Source organism: Branchiostoma lanceolatum, chromosome 10, assembly GCF_035083965.1.
Source record: "Branchiostoma lanceolatum isolate klBraLanc5 chromosome 10, klBraLanc5.hap2, whole genome shotgun sequence".
Classification (NCBI taxonomy): Eukaryota; Metazoa; Chordata; class Leptocardii; order Amphioxiformes; family Branchiostomatidae; genus Branchiostoma; species Branchiostoma lanceolatum.
Window position 1 is genome coordinate 17919585 of NC_089731.1, and position 17326 is coordinate 17936910.

Consider the following 17326-nt stretch of genomic DNA (forward strand, 5'->3'; position numbering starts at 1 on the left):
ACCAAGCAAACCTAGTTGCATACACTGGCTGGCTGACTGGCATGTCTGATCATTGAAGTGGATAATAAATAACAATCACCGCGAGACCTCGTAGACATACAGAGTATAAAGGAAGGTAGATGCTAAGTTGCTGAATCTGTTTCAGATACAAGTTATGACCATCCTTTAGCTTGTGAGGACTCCGAGGCAGACGATCCTTATACTGACACGATGGCATCACCTGTAAACGAAGATGGCGGTGCAGGTGTACCACCAATACACGGTAAATAGCTCAGGATTCATTATTCATATACTCTACTGTAAAACTGCCATGTGTGAACTGTTTTGGGGTTCCCAGAGGATATCATTAATGTAATCAAATCAACATGGCATAACTAATTTTCACTGCTGAAAAAATGATAGCTCCGACGACCACGTGCGCAACTATCCTGAATCAAGTGATCGAGAGGCTGGAGACGGAGGTACAAATGTTCACTTTATGGCAGAAGTTATTATTTTAATGTAATTTTTTTTTTTTTAAATTTGTACATGGATAATTTTGGAGCGGTTCATTTTGCATTGGGAGGGAGATTGAGTGAAAAATGCTGTATTTGCTCGCAAACCTTTCATTTGTACTTTCTGAATTTTTTTCTTCTTTTCCCCCTGCCATTTGGTCAAAATACCTGCTACACCACTTTATGATTATTTTGGAATTTTATCATATTTTTCTATGTAAAGATATACATAAGTATGAAAGCCAAATGACCTGGAATTTTGTATGGCGTTAGGACCTAATCTCCAAGCAGTTGTACCGATTGCAATGAAAGTATCCAAATGGCAAAAGCAGTCTTCAGAACCTGTGGCCATTGAATAGAGCTTTTGTCCTATGGATACTGTCATTTGATTTTTCTCCAGGCACCACACCCATGCAGCAGTCCCACACTGACTGGAGATCAGTTGCGGACGCCGCGGCGAGAATACCCAACCCTGTATTCGCTTCTGCAGGTTAAACTTTTTCTTGTCTTCTTGGGATCCAGTTACTACCTTCGCCAAGAAGGTTATGCTTTCAGTTATGCCAGGGTGGAGCGGCTGTTGAATGGGTCTGTATGTTGGTCAACAGCACAACTCAAGAAGCTGTAGGTGAGTAGAGGTTGTGGAAACAAAGGTCAAGTTCGAAAATAGTGTACCTGGTATTTTCCGTCGGTACTGCAGCGGGCTGTGTATGTATGTATATATGTCTGTATGTATGTGGGCAACATAACTCGAGAATGGTTCTGCATGATATTTAGTGGACGGTCAAGTTCGACAACGGGCCTTCTAGTGGGTACCTAAGGTCATTTGGCAAGGTATGAGAATCAGTGCAAATCGTAGGCTAGGTGAAGAAAATATGAACTACTGTTTGCACACAGATGACTGTGAAGAAGCAAACATGTGTGGGTTTGCTAAAAGCTGCAAGACGACGTTTCACCGTTCCTGTCTTTTCCGTGCTATCGCCATCACTGTTGCAGTAGCAGCCTTGTTTGGATTAGGGATGGTCGCTGCCATGCACCTCACTGTAACATCGAAAAGCAGAGCAGAGAGCCACACGGTCAGTCTCTACCATAATAATAGACAGAGATAGTCCTTTCCATGCTGCACTTATGCGTAAAAACTGCCTGGCTCTAAACTATAACACCATTGGACTCGAACCAAAAGAATTCAAAGTTCTCCAAGTATCCTATTACACCACTACCGCCTTACATCATGACACTCTGCAATATTCAACTCCGAATGCACACACAACAAACAAGCAAACACGCAATTCTGATCACATTATAAAAACGTACGTAATGATATGATATGAATATATTGATGCAAATGTGTTTTGTATATAATAAACAGCCTTTTGAGGAGGAAGGCCCAGTCTTCTCATCTACTTCGTTCATATGGAAGACTGCATCGTTCGCCAAGGCGTCTGCACCCGAGCCACTTCTGAAAACGGACATCTCTCATCCATTGACTGGACCAGAGGTGACAACTGTGGTGACAACAGTTTTGCCGGAAGTGACGACTCTTTTGCCGGAAGTGACAACTGTGCTGAACCAGTTCCCGACGGTTGAAAGACAAGAATCTCCAACAACCAGGAAAGGTAGGACCGGAAGTATACATGGGGCTTTGTACGGCTTGGACCTGCTATGATCAGGATGTTCTTCTTTCCGGTGGCTTTTGATTGATATCAGGAAAAAAGCGGTGCATGTTAGGCCCCAAGCGGCTGCTTGGCAATTGGAACTGCAAGGACATTTTTACATAGTATTTATTTATCTATTTATTAATCTTAAGGGTGGTCCCTTCAGTGAACATTAACAGTTAACTGATTTCCAAGAGATTCCTTATATCAGTATCAAAATCTTTCAAGAGGATGACTGTAGAGAAAACGACGGATTTTCATGATCTTGAGCATGAAATTAACTTTGACAGAGATGTATATAATGAAATACAAAAACCATCTTTGCATGATTAATCATACTAGTGTTTTCCATGTAAATGTTTCCTCATGCTATGGTCTTTATTTGAAGTGGCAGATACCCTTTGACATCAGGAATAAGTGGTATAGGTTTGGACCCCCTGGCAGATAATTTCGGAACTACGGGGGCGTTTTCAAAGGGAATAACTAAAGAAAGAATGGACGGATTACCATGGCTCGGGGCATGCAGGTACATGTTTTTAAAAGAAGTCGTAAGTCTTATGATGATTATCTCTATGGAGGTTTATGGTCGTATAACCTTTTTATGTCCTAAATAACCACAGAAGATGAATGTCAAGTGGAGCCCTACATGCGGTTCGATTGTGGCTGGAAAGGCATCACTCCAGATCAGTGTCGTCAGCGAGGCTGCTGCTTTGATGATTCAACGCGTGGAGCGATATGGTGCTTTGAAAGGACGAAGAGGGGTGAGCATGGTTCTGTATTCAGAATTAGGCTGGTAATGATCATTGCCCCATTACACAACTAGTAGCAGCCTCACGACCGAGCGCCTGGTTCCGATTACTGGCAGTTTCTAGCTTGGAAACCCCGGTTCAATCCTGGGTAAGGACATCTCGGTCGAGGCTGCACCTGTCTTTTGGAAGGCACATGAAATGTGGGTATCGTGTTCGAGGAGGTGCCCCTCAAAACCCCTCCCTGTAAAAGTATACCCAGCTACTGAGGCAGCTTACTGCCCAATTGTGCCACTAGGCACAACAAGGATTCGCAAGAACGAATCCTGTAGTGAATTTCTTTTGTTCTTCACCTCCTCCCATACGGCGGGCACCAAAAGAGAATTAGAAACGCAGGAAAGGCCGAAAAATAACCCCGACCGACTTCAGCGCTATGATTTTACTTCTACTTTTTCCGGGCTCTTATTCCATTTTCTGGTTAATGTCCTTTATGGCCAGACGTAAGTCACAGTACTTAAAAATCCACGTCTCTGTGTTCGTCGTCGGCATAGCATACCAGCTAAAAGCAGCAATGCCACTGCCACTTGTGGTTTCCGATGACGTGGTTGGTTTGGGTGGGACATGAGTCCTGAACTTTTACAAATCTCATGCATTATGTTGTAAATTCTCTCTTTTTCTCTTTCTCGTAGATTGTCCAATAGGAGACTACATTCGTCTCAATGGCGTTTGCTACAAGAGCTTTGCGGAGCCGAAGACGCGAGAGGAGGCTAGTGAGACGTGTGCTGAAGACGGGGGGATGTTAGCCATGCCGAAGGACAGTGTGACCAACAATTTTCTCCCCAAGCTAGCGAGAGTAGTCGAGAGTCGCTGGATGGGGGTGACTGACGCCAACAGCGATAGACTGTGGTCATTTGAGGACGGCCAAGACCTGATGTCATCCGACTATTCCAACTGGTGCCCTGGGGAACCGAAACAGAAGAACGGTCGCGGTGGCTGTGCCGGATTCTGGGGGTCTGGGTCCTGTTGGGGTGAAAAAGACTGCGAGTGGCGTGAGCCATTTATCTGTCAGCTAAAACCAGGTATGCGTCTCTATCATCCGTTCTATCATATTTACTGATAACGGGAACAGTAAATAAATTCCTTGTGTAGTAATGTTGCATATCAGCTAATTTTGCAATAGATGTTCATTGTTTTACATGGGTATAAATCAATTCGTTATACCGACTTATACATTGAGTCATACCAAAGACTTTATAAAAATGGTACATACTTCTGAAACAGTATGGAAGTTGAACACACTCCACTGTCAGTGTACTAGCCCCCTGCTGCAATAATTGCACCACAGTGTGACCCAGGGCTATGCAACGGAGATGGGCACCGCCCTATACACCTTATTGTGTGGGAGGATTTTAACTTTTTTTAACTTATACCTTAATATGACAGTAATACATTCTTCCTCTTACAGGACGCGCAAGCCGTCAGTACACCAGCCTGGGTTGCTGGAGGGACAGTTACCGCACACGGGCCATTCCGACACTCGAGGGGACAGATCCACGCCTAGATGGAAACTACCGTCGCCGTCAAAACCCTACCAAAAAGTGTTACCAGGTCGCACTTTCTCGTGGTTTTACCGTGTTTGCTGTACAAAATGGCGGCTGGTGTGCCGGGTCTGCTGATGGGGTCAACACCTACGACAAGTACGGACCCTCCACAGCCTGTAATAAGGACGGTGAGGGCTGGGGAAAGGCAAATGAGGTCTACCAGATTACACGTTAGACTGAATAAAAATACTCTTTTTACATAACCAAGAGATTTATTCCACCGACATTTTGGTGACCATCTGTCACCTTCTTCAAGCCAAGGTTCACATATCAATGCAGCACAGGTGTTGCTGCTTATGCATAATGAGATGCATTCCCAAACGCAAAATATTTACATATGTACAAATCACAGGAGATGACATCACTATGCGGTCCCAAACGTACAGAATTGTAACACATGCACAACTATCGATCAAATTCAAAAAACAACAAACAATGCAACGATTGTCATCTATTTCTTAAGGATGCGGTCCCAAACGTGACTGAGTCTATATCCCCCGAATAGCGATGTCATCTCCTGTGATTTGTACATAATAATGTAACTAGAAAGGCAACATTTGCGAGCAAATACAGCATGTTTAGCCATACTCCTCGCCATGCAAAAAATGGACTCTCCCAAAATAACAATGGACCATGCCATTCTAAAATACTTGCACTAAAAAATGAATCACCCCAGTCCAAAATTGAGTCTTCCAGTAGCACCTCAACACAATATGGACCAGTCCACAACCATATCCACTAATTGATTAACAAATACACTTCTGCTAAAAAAAATGGACTTTTTCATAATCATTCCAGCTCAAAATTGAAAGAAATAATTAAAGAATCCTCCCCTTGCAAGAATGGGATATTCCGTGCCATTTCCATGTAAACCAGTCGAAAAATATCCGCTGAAAATTACACTCTTGCGCATAATCAACCCAGTTCAAAATTGAATTAAAAATGATCAACCCCAGGGAAAAAATGAAGTTTTCCATAGTATACATATGAAGATTTGACAGGAGACGAAGGAAATGACCAAAAACAACATATTTGAGTCAATTCAAAGTCACCGAGAGGGTTTTAATATAATATTTGTAATATGTTTGAACTATTTTGATTAAAAGAATGTCTAAGTCACAATAGTTCTAAAGTGTTCAAACAATTAGAATTGAAACTTATAACATGTTTGAACTTATTTCACATACGTTGGAAACATTTCGAACGTAACTACACAAAAATCTCTTTATTTAGAACAGTTTCAAACCATCTATCCAAATGTTTCAATGTTCGAACAATTTGTAACAAAAGATTTTCACAATTGCCCGAAGGTGCTAAGTCCTCCTGTGTGTTTCTGCCTATTTTCGGTGGCCGCGCTAGACCACCAGCGGATTTGTTTTGACGGAGCGTCACCCGCGCGCGACGATGTACACTGTTCGGCACCGCTAATATCCGGCATTTTCCCGCTCCAAAACATTCCACAAGACCCACGTTTTTAGTGTTTTGCCTCTTGTGCAACACGATTCGATTTGCATTACTAACGGGACGAAAATGATAGAAAAAATTCACCCCGTCCCGGCGTCCGTCCCAAAAACATGAACGTCATGAAAATATATTTTCTTACAGATTCAATCACGAAAATCAACAGCATGGGATTCCAAATTTTCGCAACGGCCGACCATTTATCATGGTTGAACTTCCTTCCAAGGCGTGCGATAGATAAACATTCCCGGCACATAATAGTCACTAGTACCAGACTAACGCAAGCTCATGATGATAATAGGGAGAAAGTTTGTCAGTGAAGTTTGGCCACCAGAGGGTACATTCATTTAACGTTACAAGCTAGCGCAAAGGGGCGAATCATTGACCTTACCGGGGACTGACTCTACTGGCCTAATCATTCCTTTCTTGCCGAATTCTACGATCCATACGCCCGTACGTAGGACATGTAGGAAGGCCTGGTGGTGGACGCTACACATCACGGGAGACGCGTGTTGGTCCGAGACAGACAGCGGCGTGCTTTCGATCGCGTAGCGGCGACGCACCGCTGCGACAACGTGCGGGACCAAAACGCCTGTCCCCAGTGAGACCATGTGTTTTGCGCGGCATGCCCCGAATCCGTCTACCATTGCTGAATGTAGCCCGATTCATAGAGGTCTATTTTGTAAGCATTATTTCATGTACCCCTCAGCGTGAGAATTCCTTGTGCAACACTTCGCTACATTATATGTTTAAGTTTCCCCGCGCACCGCCTACCACCCGCCTTTGATCATGTATGAAGTCGGCGGCAGAGAGAGATCATCAATCAATTTTGACAGGAGTGTCGCGCCAGTCTGAGGAGAAACGATCTCCCGTGTTGTGTTGAAGAATTTGGAGTTTGAAAATATCTGGAATAACTAATGCTAGAATAAACATTCACAAAATCATTGATTTAACTTGTTTTCTGTTATAAAATTTCCTAAACTGCAATTTAACCACCGAGTTTAAGGGAACATGGTGTTTTCCCGATAATCACGTTAAATGTTTATGTCCGGTCTTTCCTCCTCGTAAGCAAACTTCCAGCTTGGCCAGGTGCAAGGACTTGGGGTCAATGACCTGTAGGTCATATGTAGTATTGACAGAAGTGGCAAATATTGTCAAGAAAGCCCAAAATAAATCGTTTTGAATATATGTATGCCAAAAATGGGAATGTAGTCCTTTAAATATTTGTTCAAGCCACATATACAGCAAATTTCAGGTCATTCGGTTGAAATACCAGGGCGCAGGAGGCCAAGATATGCTAAAAATAGCCTAAAAACCTCAATAAAATCACTTTCAAGGTCAATATCAAAAATGGAAAAGATCGCACATTGGTTTTTGCCTACATTACCTCTGTACCAAATTTCAGGTCATTTGGTCAAAAAATTACAGAGATGAATCGATTTGAAGATTTGACAGGAGGAGAAGAAGAAGAAGAAGAAACATGAGAGAAAACAATATGTTTAGCCATACTTATGGCTAAACATAAATATTTTGCGTCTGGGGATGCATCTCATCGTGTATAAGCAGCAACACCTGTGCTGCATTGCTATGTGACCCAGTAAGAATTGCCTTGGAGAAGGTGACAGATGGTCACCGAAACGTCAGTGGAATAAATCTCTTTTTATTGAGTGACTTACCAACCTGATGAAACTATTCACGGACACACGTTAGACTCCGGTTAATTGTGTGGTAATAGTCAACTAAAAATCCCAATAGAGAAACGCCCAAAATTATTGCATTCTTTATAACGTTGACTAATATTAACATGTTTTAAATATACCATTCATAGCAACATAAATATCATGCATCATACATCGTAGTAATGCACCAATCATAGTAGTACATGCATAGTAATACATAAAACCAACATTGACTATTCTATCGATGTAAAAATCCAATGTTATAAGCAAGACAGAGTAATGAGGCAACTGTACGTACTTGTGTGTTACTTTATGTAATTTGTGACCGAAGGCCCCAATGTATACATGTACAGCAGTGGTCAGACCACTGAGTTGGTCTATCCCGGATAGATACGACAGAAGTGAAATAGAAGAAGTGAAATACCTTTACAGTAGTATACGTATGCAGGCGATACCTGTTGAAGGGGGTGTAACTTTATACTTCCTCGAAGGGAACCTGACTAATGCTCATAACAATTTATCCTGTGAAGTTTTGTAAGCAAACGTGAGTTAGGGCTTTACAGGATTTTAAGGCTTCATAAGGTGCGGCAAATGAACGTTTGTTGTTTGATGGGGTTTTGAAATGTATTTTGCCGGTGAAACAAGTTTCCGTCTTTTAGCACCTACGTGTGCCAGTATGTATATTTATTTTTATGTCATAGAAAGTTGACAATAGAGATTTAGACGCCATGTACAGATGACAAGATTTGGTCTTGAAGGGAGAGAAGACATTGAAGAGAGAACTGACCTTATGTTAGACGGTGCTTCGAGCGATAAGTCTTTTATTCTTATGCAGAGGATTTTTGTATGGTTTCACATTCTCTTTGGCCGCATATGTACCTTCATCTGAGTGATTCTCAGTGTCATATATGCAAGCAATAGTGATAGTAACCTAGTATACAGCAGAGTAGTATCTAGAGCACCAAGAAACAAGACATTGTCAGCCACCGTTGTGTGTTATATGAGACTGGAGATATGATAATGTCCCGTCTGTACAGGGGGCGATCACTGCTATTGTTTATGAAAACCACAGTGATGACAATATACATGTATGTCTGATGAGAGGTGTAGCACATGGTTTCAGACCATCCAAAAATGCAGTAGCTATTGCTATAGTCCCATGATGCAAGGTCCGCACGTTAAGTACTTTCCTAAAATATTAATTTCTAATTGCTAAGTATGAAGAAAAATTGTTGCCGTGTAAGAATTAAACACCGAGGCAATATGCTTAATACAATCAAGTTGTATTGAAGAAAAGTAAAAAAAACGTGATTCATACAAAGTTTTCTGATTTCCCAATATGCTGATGATTCTAATTTCCCATTTGAGCCGAATTTGTCGACATTTTATGCACTTCTGTCTGATTTGGAACGTTTCTCCGATATTTATGGCCTTCATTTAAATGCAGAAAATGAAAAATTTTAAGAATAGGTTCTTTAAAGTCTTTTAACTTTTGTGTTTCTTGTAACGTTGCATGATTAGTGCTCTAGGAGCACACTCTAGCCAATTGCAAACAAGCCAGTGGGAATTTCCCCTGTAGCAATATGTAACAGTGTATATAATTTATGAAATTATAATTGTGCTGTGTATTGATGTACGTTTGAATAAAGATGTTTTAAAAGGGAAGAAACATGTTCTCTCTTCAAGAATCAATCTCTTATATTAGTTCTTTGAATATACGACTTTCATCAATATCAAGATATGTTTTTCATGCCGTTGTGAACAATAGCCACAGAGCCCAATAGTATTTTAGTTCGATGACTCCTCAATGATTCACAACTGCCAAGCTGTTATTCAAAGGCACAGACAACGCCAGAAGCGGGTGTTGCATTGTAAAAGACCAAATCTTTATGAAATCAAAATCAACCGAGTTTGTAGAAATCATTCAGGTGAAAAAATAAATGAACCATATATAATCCAGGAATTGAATAGTGCCCCTTTTTGTAGACCCATGGGGTGTGATGAATGATGGGAATTTACCATTGTATTGGTTCCCATGGGATGATTTTAGAAGTTACAGGTCAATTTTCGGGTCAGAAGAAATAGGTTCTTAATGGTAAACAACTATTCACACACACGCTACAAACATTAATTTCAACATTGGACCTAGATTTCCTAATAAGAGGGCCCACTTTTGTGGGGGCCTTAGGTTTCAAAGGGATGATTAACAAAGATCAAAGTTCGTTTTTGAGCCAAAGCAAGCGAAAAGCACAGTTTATAAGGCTCTAAGTTGAGAAACAATCACCGAGAAACACATTGCAAAGGTACTTTTAAAGCTCAACCCACTGTTTTTCAATAGCCGCCAAGTCGAAGTTTGTCCAATGGTTGTTCAGAATTTAACATGTTACACCTGACTAATTGATATGAAGGGTACTCGGTGTTTTTCTAAATATTGATGCTGTATAATTTAACTACTTTCTAGTCCAGGTTCAAGGTCAAGTTACCAATTCAATTACGTTCTTGGATTCAGAAAATATTATAAGCAGATCCAGAACACTCTCCTCTGGTGTTCTCTGTGCCTTTAAAAAAGGACATTTCTATATACGATACGATATGCATTGGAAAGATTTTAAGGTTTGCAAATGATATGTATTAAAAGAATATAGACAACAGATATTGTAATGAAATCTCTTTAACTGAAAAATCGTCCAGCTATTGACCCCTCTTACTCAGTATTTACCGGTGAATGCACTTCAATCATTGTCTAATAGTCCCATCGATGCCCTGTGAAACGGGTTTTGGAGATCTCCCTAGGAAGACTATACAACACCCTCACGTACCTATCCACATTTCCTTGCGTGGCAGGACTAATCCAGTCAAATTCATGGTTAGCTGCATGTGTATTTTTGTAAATCTTTGGTGTTATGCATATGGCTTCAACAAGGAAACAAGTCAAATATCATGTTTTGACTAAGATTTATCTTAGAGCCTCGCAACACAAGATTAAGACAACAGTAGCACTAGCAAGTGTATCTCAAAAAGCTATACTGCTTTCAAGTTTGCTACGATTTCTAACTTTCACAATCTTTCGAATCAAATTAGATACATACACTTCAATACAATGACGAATATATTATCTCCCACATCTTCATGTTGTATTTTATTCAAAGAATTGTTCAATTGGATCAAAAAGCAGGAACTTGAGAAAAGGCAACGTAAAGATGATAGTTGATCTTTTGATATGAAAAATAGAGAGAATTCCATTAAAAAAGCGTGTATTTTCAATTTGGAAAATAATGCAATAACAATAATAAGTTACTATAATACAGAATCTATGATTGTTCAGCGACAAAAGTTATGAGTGGCCGTCCTTCTGCTGCTGGAGTTTTCTCCTGCTCGATGTACTCACAAAGGAAGGCTGTTGCAGCAGCGACACCTTGCTGTAAAGAACGGGAAAACATTACAGATACCCTCGTAATGTTGGAAAGGAATAATCATGTGCACCCCTTCAATTCTTGATTAAATCAGTGACAGTATTTTGTTGAGGTAGGCAAGAGATATCAGCGTCTACTAGTAAATGGGCTGTTTTCTACTCGCCTATATGAAAATACTGCTAAATGTAAAACGTCAAACTGTATAATTCTATTGTATATCAAAGCGTATTGTTATGAACCAACACGCCATCAGCACTAAAATGAGCCAAACGGTGTAAGAGGATTCCTGACACTAGTTTTTTTTTAGTCTCACCCCTTGGTAGCTTGCCTATATGACAGGAAGCAACAGCTACAAAATGTTTATGACGAGAAAAAAAGTAATAGTGGGATCCGAATAATGGTGCAAATGTCAGATTATGAAAGAGGGACGGAGATGAGAGTATTTTGAAAAGAAACTACGGGGAGGGAGCTATGGTGACTCTGGGAGGACGTATTTGTAGTCTTCTTTCAAAGTCGCGGAAATGTGCGTTGACGCTGGCTGACCGAATCCCCCTAAATCCTTTTTGTTTAACAGTTATACAGTGGACTACTACTACTACGGTATCGGCATATCCTGGCTCCATATCTGTGTGAGTGTAGCATGATGGGTGCGTTTACACACGTGACTTTACTTGGCCAATCATACCACACTTCCGCTAGCGGCCAAACATTGCCCGGATATGACGACACTGTAGAATTGGCAAGTTCTGGACTATTAGTCGCGGGGTGGGGGTACCGGGGTGGAAGGGAGCTGAATATTTGTTCATGTTTAAGGTATGTACCTTCATAAGGAACTCCATATCTGCAGCTTCCATGTCGAAGTCCATTGTGGAGAGATAGTCCACGTTCACACCGATACATCGCCCCACGTCTTCTTGCTATAGAATAAAAAGTGTACAAAAAATGTCATCAGGTCAATTGTTATCAGTGTGGTGTTAATGCAAGATAGAGTTGGATACATATTTCAGGTTATGGGTATTTGTGGTTAGGGTCCAGGAGACAAAGGTACATGCTTGTACCAAAGTCAGATTCAATAACGAATAATTAACCAACAAACAAACAAACAAACAAACAAACAAACATACACCAAAAATAATTACTCAAGCAACTGGATAAGATTTTGAAACAGTCAGACGTTTCAGACAGTATCCACTGTCTTTCGTCAGTGACTAACGATAGGACTGAGAACACCAGCTTTATACCAAAACTCTGAATAGATATGTTAATGAGGTAAAGACAATTTAGGATGTGGGCAACATGAACAAATAATCAGCCCCCCCCCCCTCTATAGCCGCGACTAATAGTCCAGAACACGACTTTTATTGCCAATTCTGCAGTGTCGTCATATCCGGGCAATGTTTGCCCGCTAGCTGAAGTGTGGTATGATTGGCCAGGCACAGTCACGTGGGTAAACGCACCAATCATGCTACACTTGCAATTTGCAAAAATGGTTCCAAAATATGCCGATACTGTAGTAGTAACACAACCAGGGACACTCATTCAATTTCGAATCCACGGACATCCTAGATCGTGAAGAACGCTGGTTCGAACGGGGAATTAGAGAAGCAATATATGAGAGGATGTACAACCCCGCCCTCAACAGGAAAGGCGGTCTACGCGTTCAACTTTCAGGCACCTGGGATAATGCACTGCCCACCACCCCCCACCCCCGGACAAGCAACATTTAGTTACTGTACTAGAACAACAGTAGCTAATTGAACTATTGGCATAACTTTGTCTTGAATTAATCTTCTTTTTGAAGACTACTTCAAGACATCCTAAATTGTCTTTACCTCATTAACATATCTATTCAGAGTTTTGTTATAAAGCTGGTGTTCTCATTCCTATCGTTAGTCACTGACGAAAGACAATGGATACTGTCTGAAACGTTTGACTGTTTCAAAATCTTATCCAGTTGCTTGAGTAATTATTTTTGGCGTATCTTATTACCTGGATGTCTAACCTTCATCAACGAAACAAACATACAACACTGATAACTCAATCTGAGATATTTACATCAAATAAGCACAAAAAAAATAGAAAAAAAAGTACAATTTTTTTTTTTACAACCTTGTAATATGAATATATCAACATTGCACTGTAACTTTCAGGAATTAGTTTCTTTGTCAGGTTCAAGTAAAACAACAAATTACAGCCTGATAAGGACGCAGTCACGTTACTTTCGTGGTATGGCATTTTGTACGACTCAACAGCTATGACTGAACACGCCATTGGCAAGGATTTGAAACCTTTTTTTCTGCTAGACAGCTTTATGCTTACAACTTACTGGACACTTTTATTTATACGTACAAGAATGGCATACTTCTATTCAAAACAATTCAAAACTGTCCAATTATTCTGCGCTAAAGGACGGTTACGGACAAGAAAATGATCTCAAGAATATACATAATATTGAACTTCGTAGAGCAATTACAAAGTTAAAAATCTGCTGTCACAAACTGAACGTAGAAATCGGAAGAAATTCCCCGTGACCAGGATCTGGCTATTCTGTGAAGATGAGATTGAGGATGAACGTCTCTTCATTATGGATTTGTTTGTTTGTTTGTTTGTATTGCATACCCGGTAAACCGCATCAAGGCGTAACACACCAGGTTTGTACTGAAGAGTACAAGCTGCATATCCGGACAGATTTATATGATCCACACACACCGGGAAGGACCCCTACTCTTTTCGATAAGTGTGTTGGGTTCTTTAACATGCTTGAGGCGTGGCTCTCCTCAAACACCATTTAACGTCCTATCCGAGGGACGTCCCTAACCGAAGCTAGGTACTCATTTTCACCTGAGTGAAGTGGGGAAAGTCGTGTTAAGTGCCTTTCCCAAGGGCACAACGTCAACGGGACGAATCAAGGAACCCCGGATTCGAACCCGGTATCTCTCGGTTCTTGGGCCAAACACCCTGCGCCACCGCGACGCCACGACGGATTGTTCACGATATGATGATAAAAGCACAAGCTACTCACCTTTCTTCAAAGGAATTTGATACATCGCATTTGACAGATTGATTCAATTATACTCTATGCATACAAATAGGTCAATATATCCAAGAATGTCTAGACCTTCGAACCAACTGAGTAAATGATACGTTGGACTCAACATGTTGATTTCCTCATATCTATTCATATACATTTATGTATAGGTTGGTTAATTTGTATCCACCCGGACTGTAGTATACCTTACGTCAGTCGATGTACTTTTGTTGTGTCAAGAAAGATTTTAATGTATACGAAGCACTGATTGCTACCGATCGCGAAGACCATTCCCAAGATGAATGGAACTGATTAAGAAGCTTACCGTGAATTGATTCTTTCTTCCCACGAAATCCAGCAAGGTTCCATAGTACTCTCCGGCAGACGACGCCGGTCTTTCGCCTAGAATTTCCATCTTGGCATTTTGGAGAGGCAAGAAGTTCTGGAAGATGTTTTTGATCTTTATGTCGGTCAGCTGGATATAATTTGGGGAAGTTCTTGTTACATTTGGAAGCTGAAGTATCAGTAGACAATGATTCTACACACTATTACATGGTTTCTTTTCACTTATGGCAAGATTTCCTTACTTACGAAACACTGTCATACCACAAGCAGCAAATACAAAATGTTACGCCAGTTATTACATTGAAATGAGGTTTCTATGCGGAAACATTATAAAAACAGCGAACACACTACCAAAAATGCCACAAATTCAATGCCACACCCTATGATATTAAAGACGTAAATATCAACAACATATAATGGCAAAGCTGAAATCCATCACTGAAAGGAATAATACAGCTACTTTTCATGGTTTAAATTTTTCAAGAAGCAAATACAAAATGTTATGCGAGTCATTATTTTGAAATGCAGTTTCTATGCGGAAGCATTACGAAAACAGCGAACATGGGCACGTATTTTCAACAACACAAAAAGCAGGACAATGCGGTACAGTGAAAAGGGAAAGGAAAATGAGACATTACGAAAACAGCAGACACATATTTGAAAAAGGAGGTAGGACAATACGGTACAGTGCAATGCACTGAAAGTCTAAAGGGTCCCCCGAAAGTGCGAAATGGAACGAAATGGAACGAAATGGAACGAAATGGAACGAAATGGAACGAAATGGAACGAAATGGAACGAAATGGAACGAAATAAAACATATGTAACATTATGAAATGAAATACCAGTAGATAGCGAAATATAAGGAACGTTGTAACATTCACAGTAGACGGGAACAGGAAGCAAATACATAATATAACGTGTTTTATTTCTTGAATCTATTTGATAATATTAAATACAACGATTTTGCCGCGTTTGTGTGGCTAGATTCTTCCCTGAAAATGGGTGAAAAGTTATCCACCGCTCTTCCTTTGTGTTTACCAACTATCTGCAAATGAACTGCTGAAAATAGCAGGGAAAACAAGCAAACGGAACTGAGTATCGAAGTAAGAACTAGATTATACAGAAGTTGGTGGTAACATTGCATCTCGTAATTCAACAAGAGGTAAGCGTAATTTTTTTATTCATACAGCGTGTTTGTGTGTTGAAAATGGAGCCCCGCATGCAAATGAACCGCCAATGTTGCCAGCGCATCGGAACTGTGCACGTGGGCGTGCTACCGACAGGTTGAATCAAACTCCGACTTCCAAGTTTTATTTACATACGGTTCAGTCCATAACTAGTACGTAGCATATGCATACGCAACAACGATTTTTATACAGCCAATTGTTCGGCTGGTCGGCTCAGTGTCGGAGAATGGACCCCTCCTCTAATGATATGCAAATGCAGATCTGCGCTGCGTCACCAATGTAAAATTTCATACTCCATTCAACCACGGACGTGGGCTGAGAACTACCTCTGGTGATTTCTGCTTCCTTGTTCACGACAAAACAAAGGGAGGGTGTGAACGAGCAGGACATGTATTTCACAGTTCACACAACACGCAAACACGCTGTTTGAATAATGAAATTACGTTTGCTTCATGCCCTCTTGGTGAATTACGAGATGCAATGTTACCACCAACTTCTGTATAATCTAGTCCTTACTTCGATACTCAGTTCCGTTTGCTGGTTTTCCCTGCTATTTGCAGTAGTTCATTTGCAGTAAAGTCAAGGAAGAGCGGCCGAGCGCTTTGCACGCGGCGCTCCCATTTTCAGGGAAGAATCTAGCAACACAAACGCGGCAAAAACGTTGTATTTAATGTTATCAAATAGATTCAAGAAATAAAACACGTTATATTTGCTTCCTGTTCCGGTCTACTGTGAATGTTACAACGTTCCTTATATTTCGCTATTTACTGGTATTTCATTTCATAATGTTACATATGTTCCATTTCGTTCCATTTCGTTCCATTTCGTTCCATTTCGTTCCATTTCGTTCCACTTCGTTCCACTTCGTTCCATTTCGTTCCATTTCGTTCCATTTCGTTCCATTTCGTTCCATTTCGTTCCATTTCGCACTTTCGGGGGACCGAGTCTAAAGATAAAATTTATTGGCAATCTATATCGAGATGTCTTACCTCTCCATTTTCAGTCAGAAGCAGCAACTTAAAGGCTTCTTCTTTTGATCGCACTTGGAGCATCTGGACATCCCAGTCATTTACCGTCTGAGGAAAATAATACATGGGGATTACTAGATAGCCAAGAACACCACACATCCAGACAGCATACCGTGGTAAGGACACCGCTCGACATCCCTGTCATTTACCGTCTGAGGAAAACAATACATGGGGATTACTAGATAGCTAAGAACACCACACATCCAGACAGCATACCGTGGTAAGGACACCGCTCGACACCGCACAAAAAAGCAAGGCGGCTTAGTTTGTACATCGTGCTGTCTACCTGGCAATATCAGGGTACCATTTCCAAAATTTGCTCGTCGGGAACGCAAATAGTGCTTTTCAAGAAATATTCGCAAATTATGCTCACTACTTTTTCATTAAAAGCTTTATTTGTGTTTTGTTGTCTTTTATTTCAAAGATTTGGTCTCGCTAACTGCCTAGCTGCAAATGTGATTCTAGTGTACGTGCGTTAGGTTCTCTAGCAAACTATGGGGATCCACCAACCCCCCTTAAACGGGCACAAGAACTCAACGACTATCAACATAAGTTCAAATCCTATGGAGAACTAATACTATGGAAAACTTAGTATACGAATAGCACATAAAGAAACATTCACCTCATTGAAGAGCCGCCTTGCTTCTTCTACGGGCATGAAAACATTGGCTTCCGATGTGCGTCCCTGCAA

At 40.8% G+C, this 17326-nt stretch overlaps 2 protein-coding genes across 2 annotated transcripts; one reads left to right on the plus strand and one right to left on the minus strand.

Annotated features, from left to right (window-relative positions):
• The first annotated feature begins 1408 nt into the window (after positions 1–1408).
• LOC136443031 (uncharacterized) lies at positions 1409–4758 on the plus strand. Its single transcript, XM_066440080.1, has 5 exons — positions 1409–1567; positions 1861–2107; positions 2767–2907; positions 3582–3971; positions 4358–4758. Exons 1-5 carry the CDS (start codon positions 1409–1411, stop codon positions 4666–4668), a joined length of 1248 nt encoding a protein of 415 aa, XP_066296177.1. The 3' UTR covers positions 4669–4758.
• Positions 4759–10493: 5735 nt separating this feature from the next.
• On the minus strand, positions 10494–17307 carry LOC136443565 (uncharacterized). The gene is made up of 5 exons (XM_066440848.1): positions 17258–17307; positions 16597–16683; positions 14400–14549; positions 11868–11963; positions 10494–11052 (listed from the first exon to the last, which is right to left on the minus strand). Exons 1-5 carry the CDS (start codon positions 17291–17293, stop codon positions 10945–10947), a joined length of 477 nt encoding a protein of 158 aa, XP_066296945.1. The 5' UTR covers positions 17294–17307; the 3' UTR covers positions 10494–10944.
• Between the last annotated feature and the right edge of the window lie 19 nt (positions 17308–17326).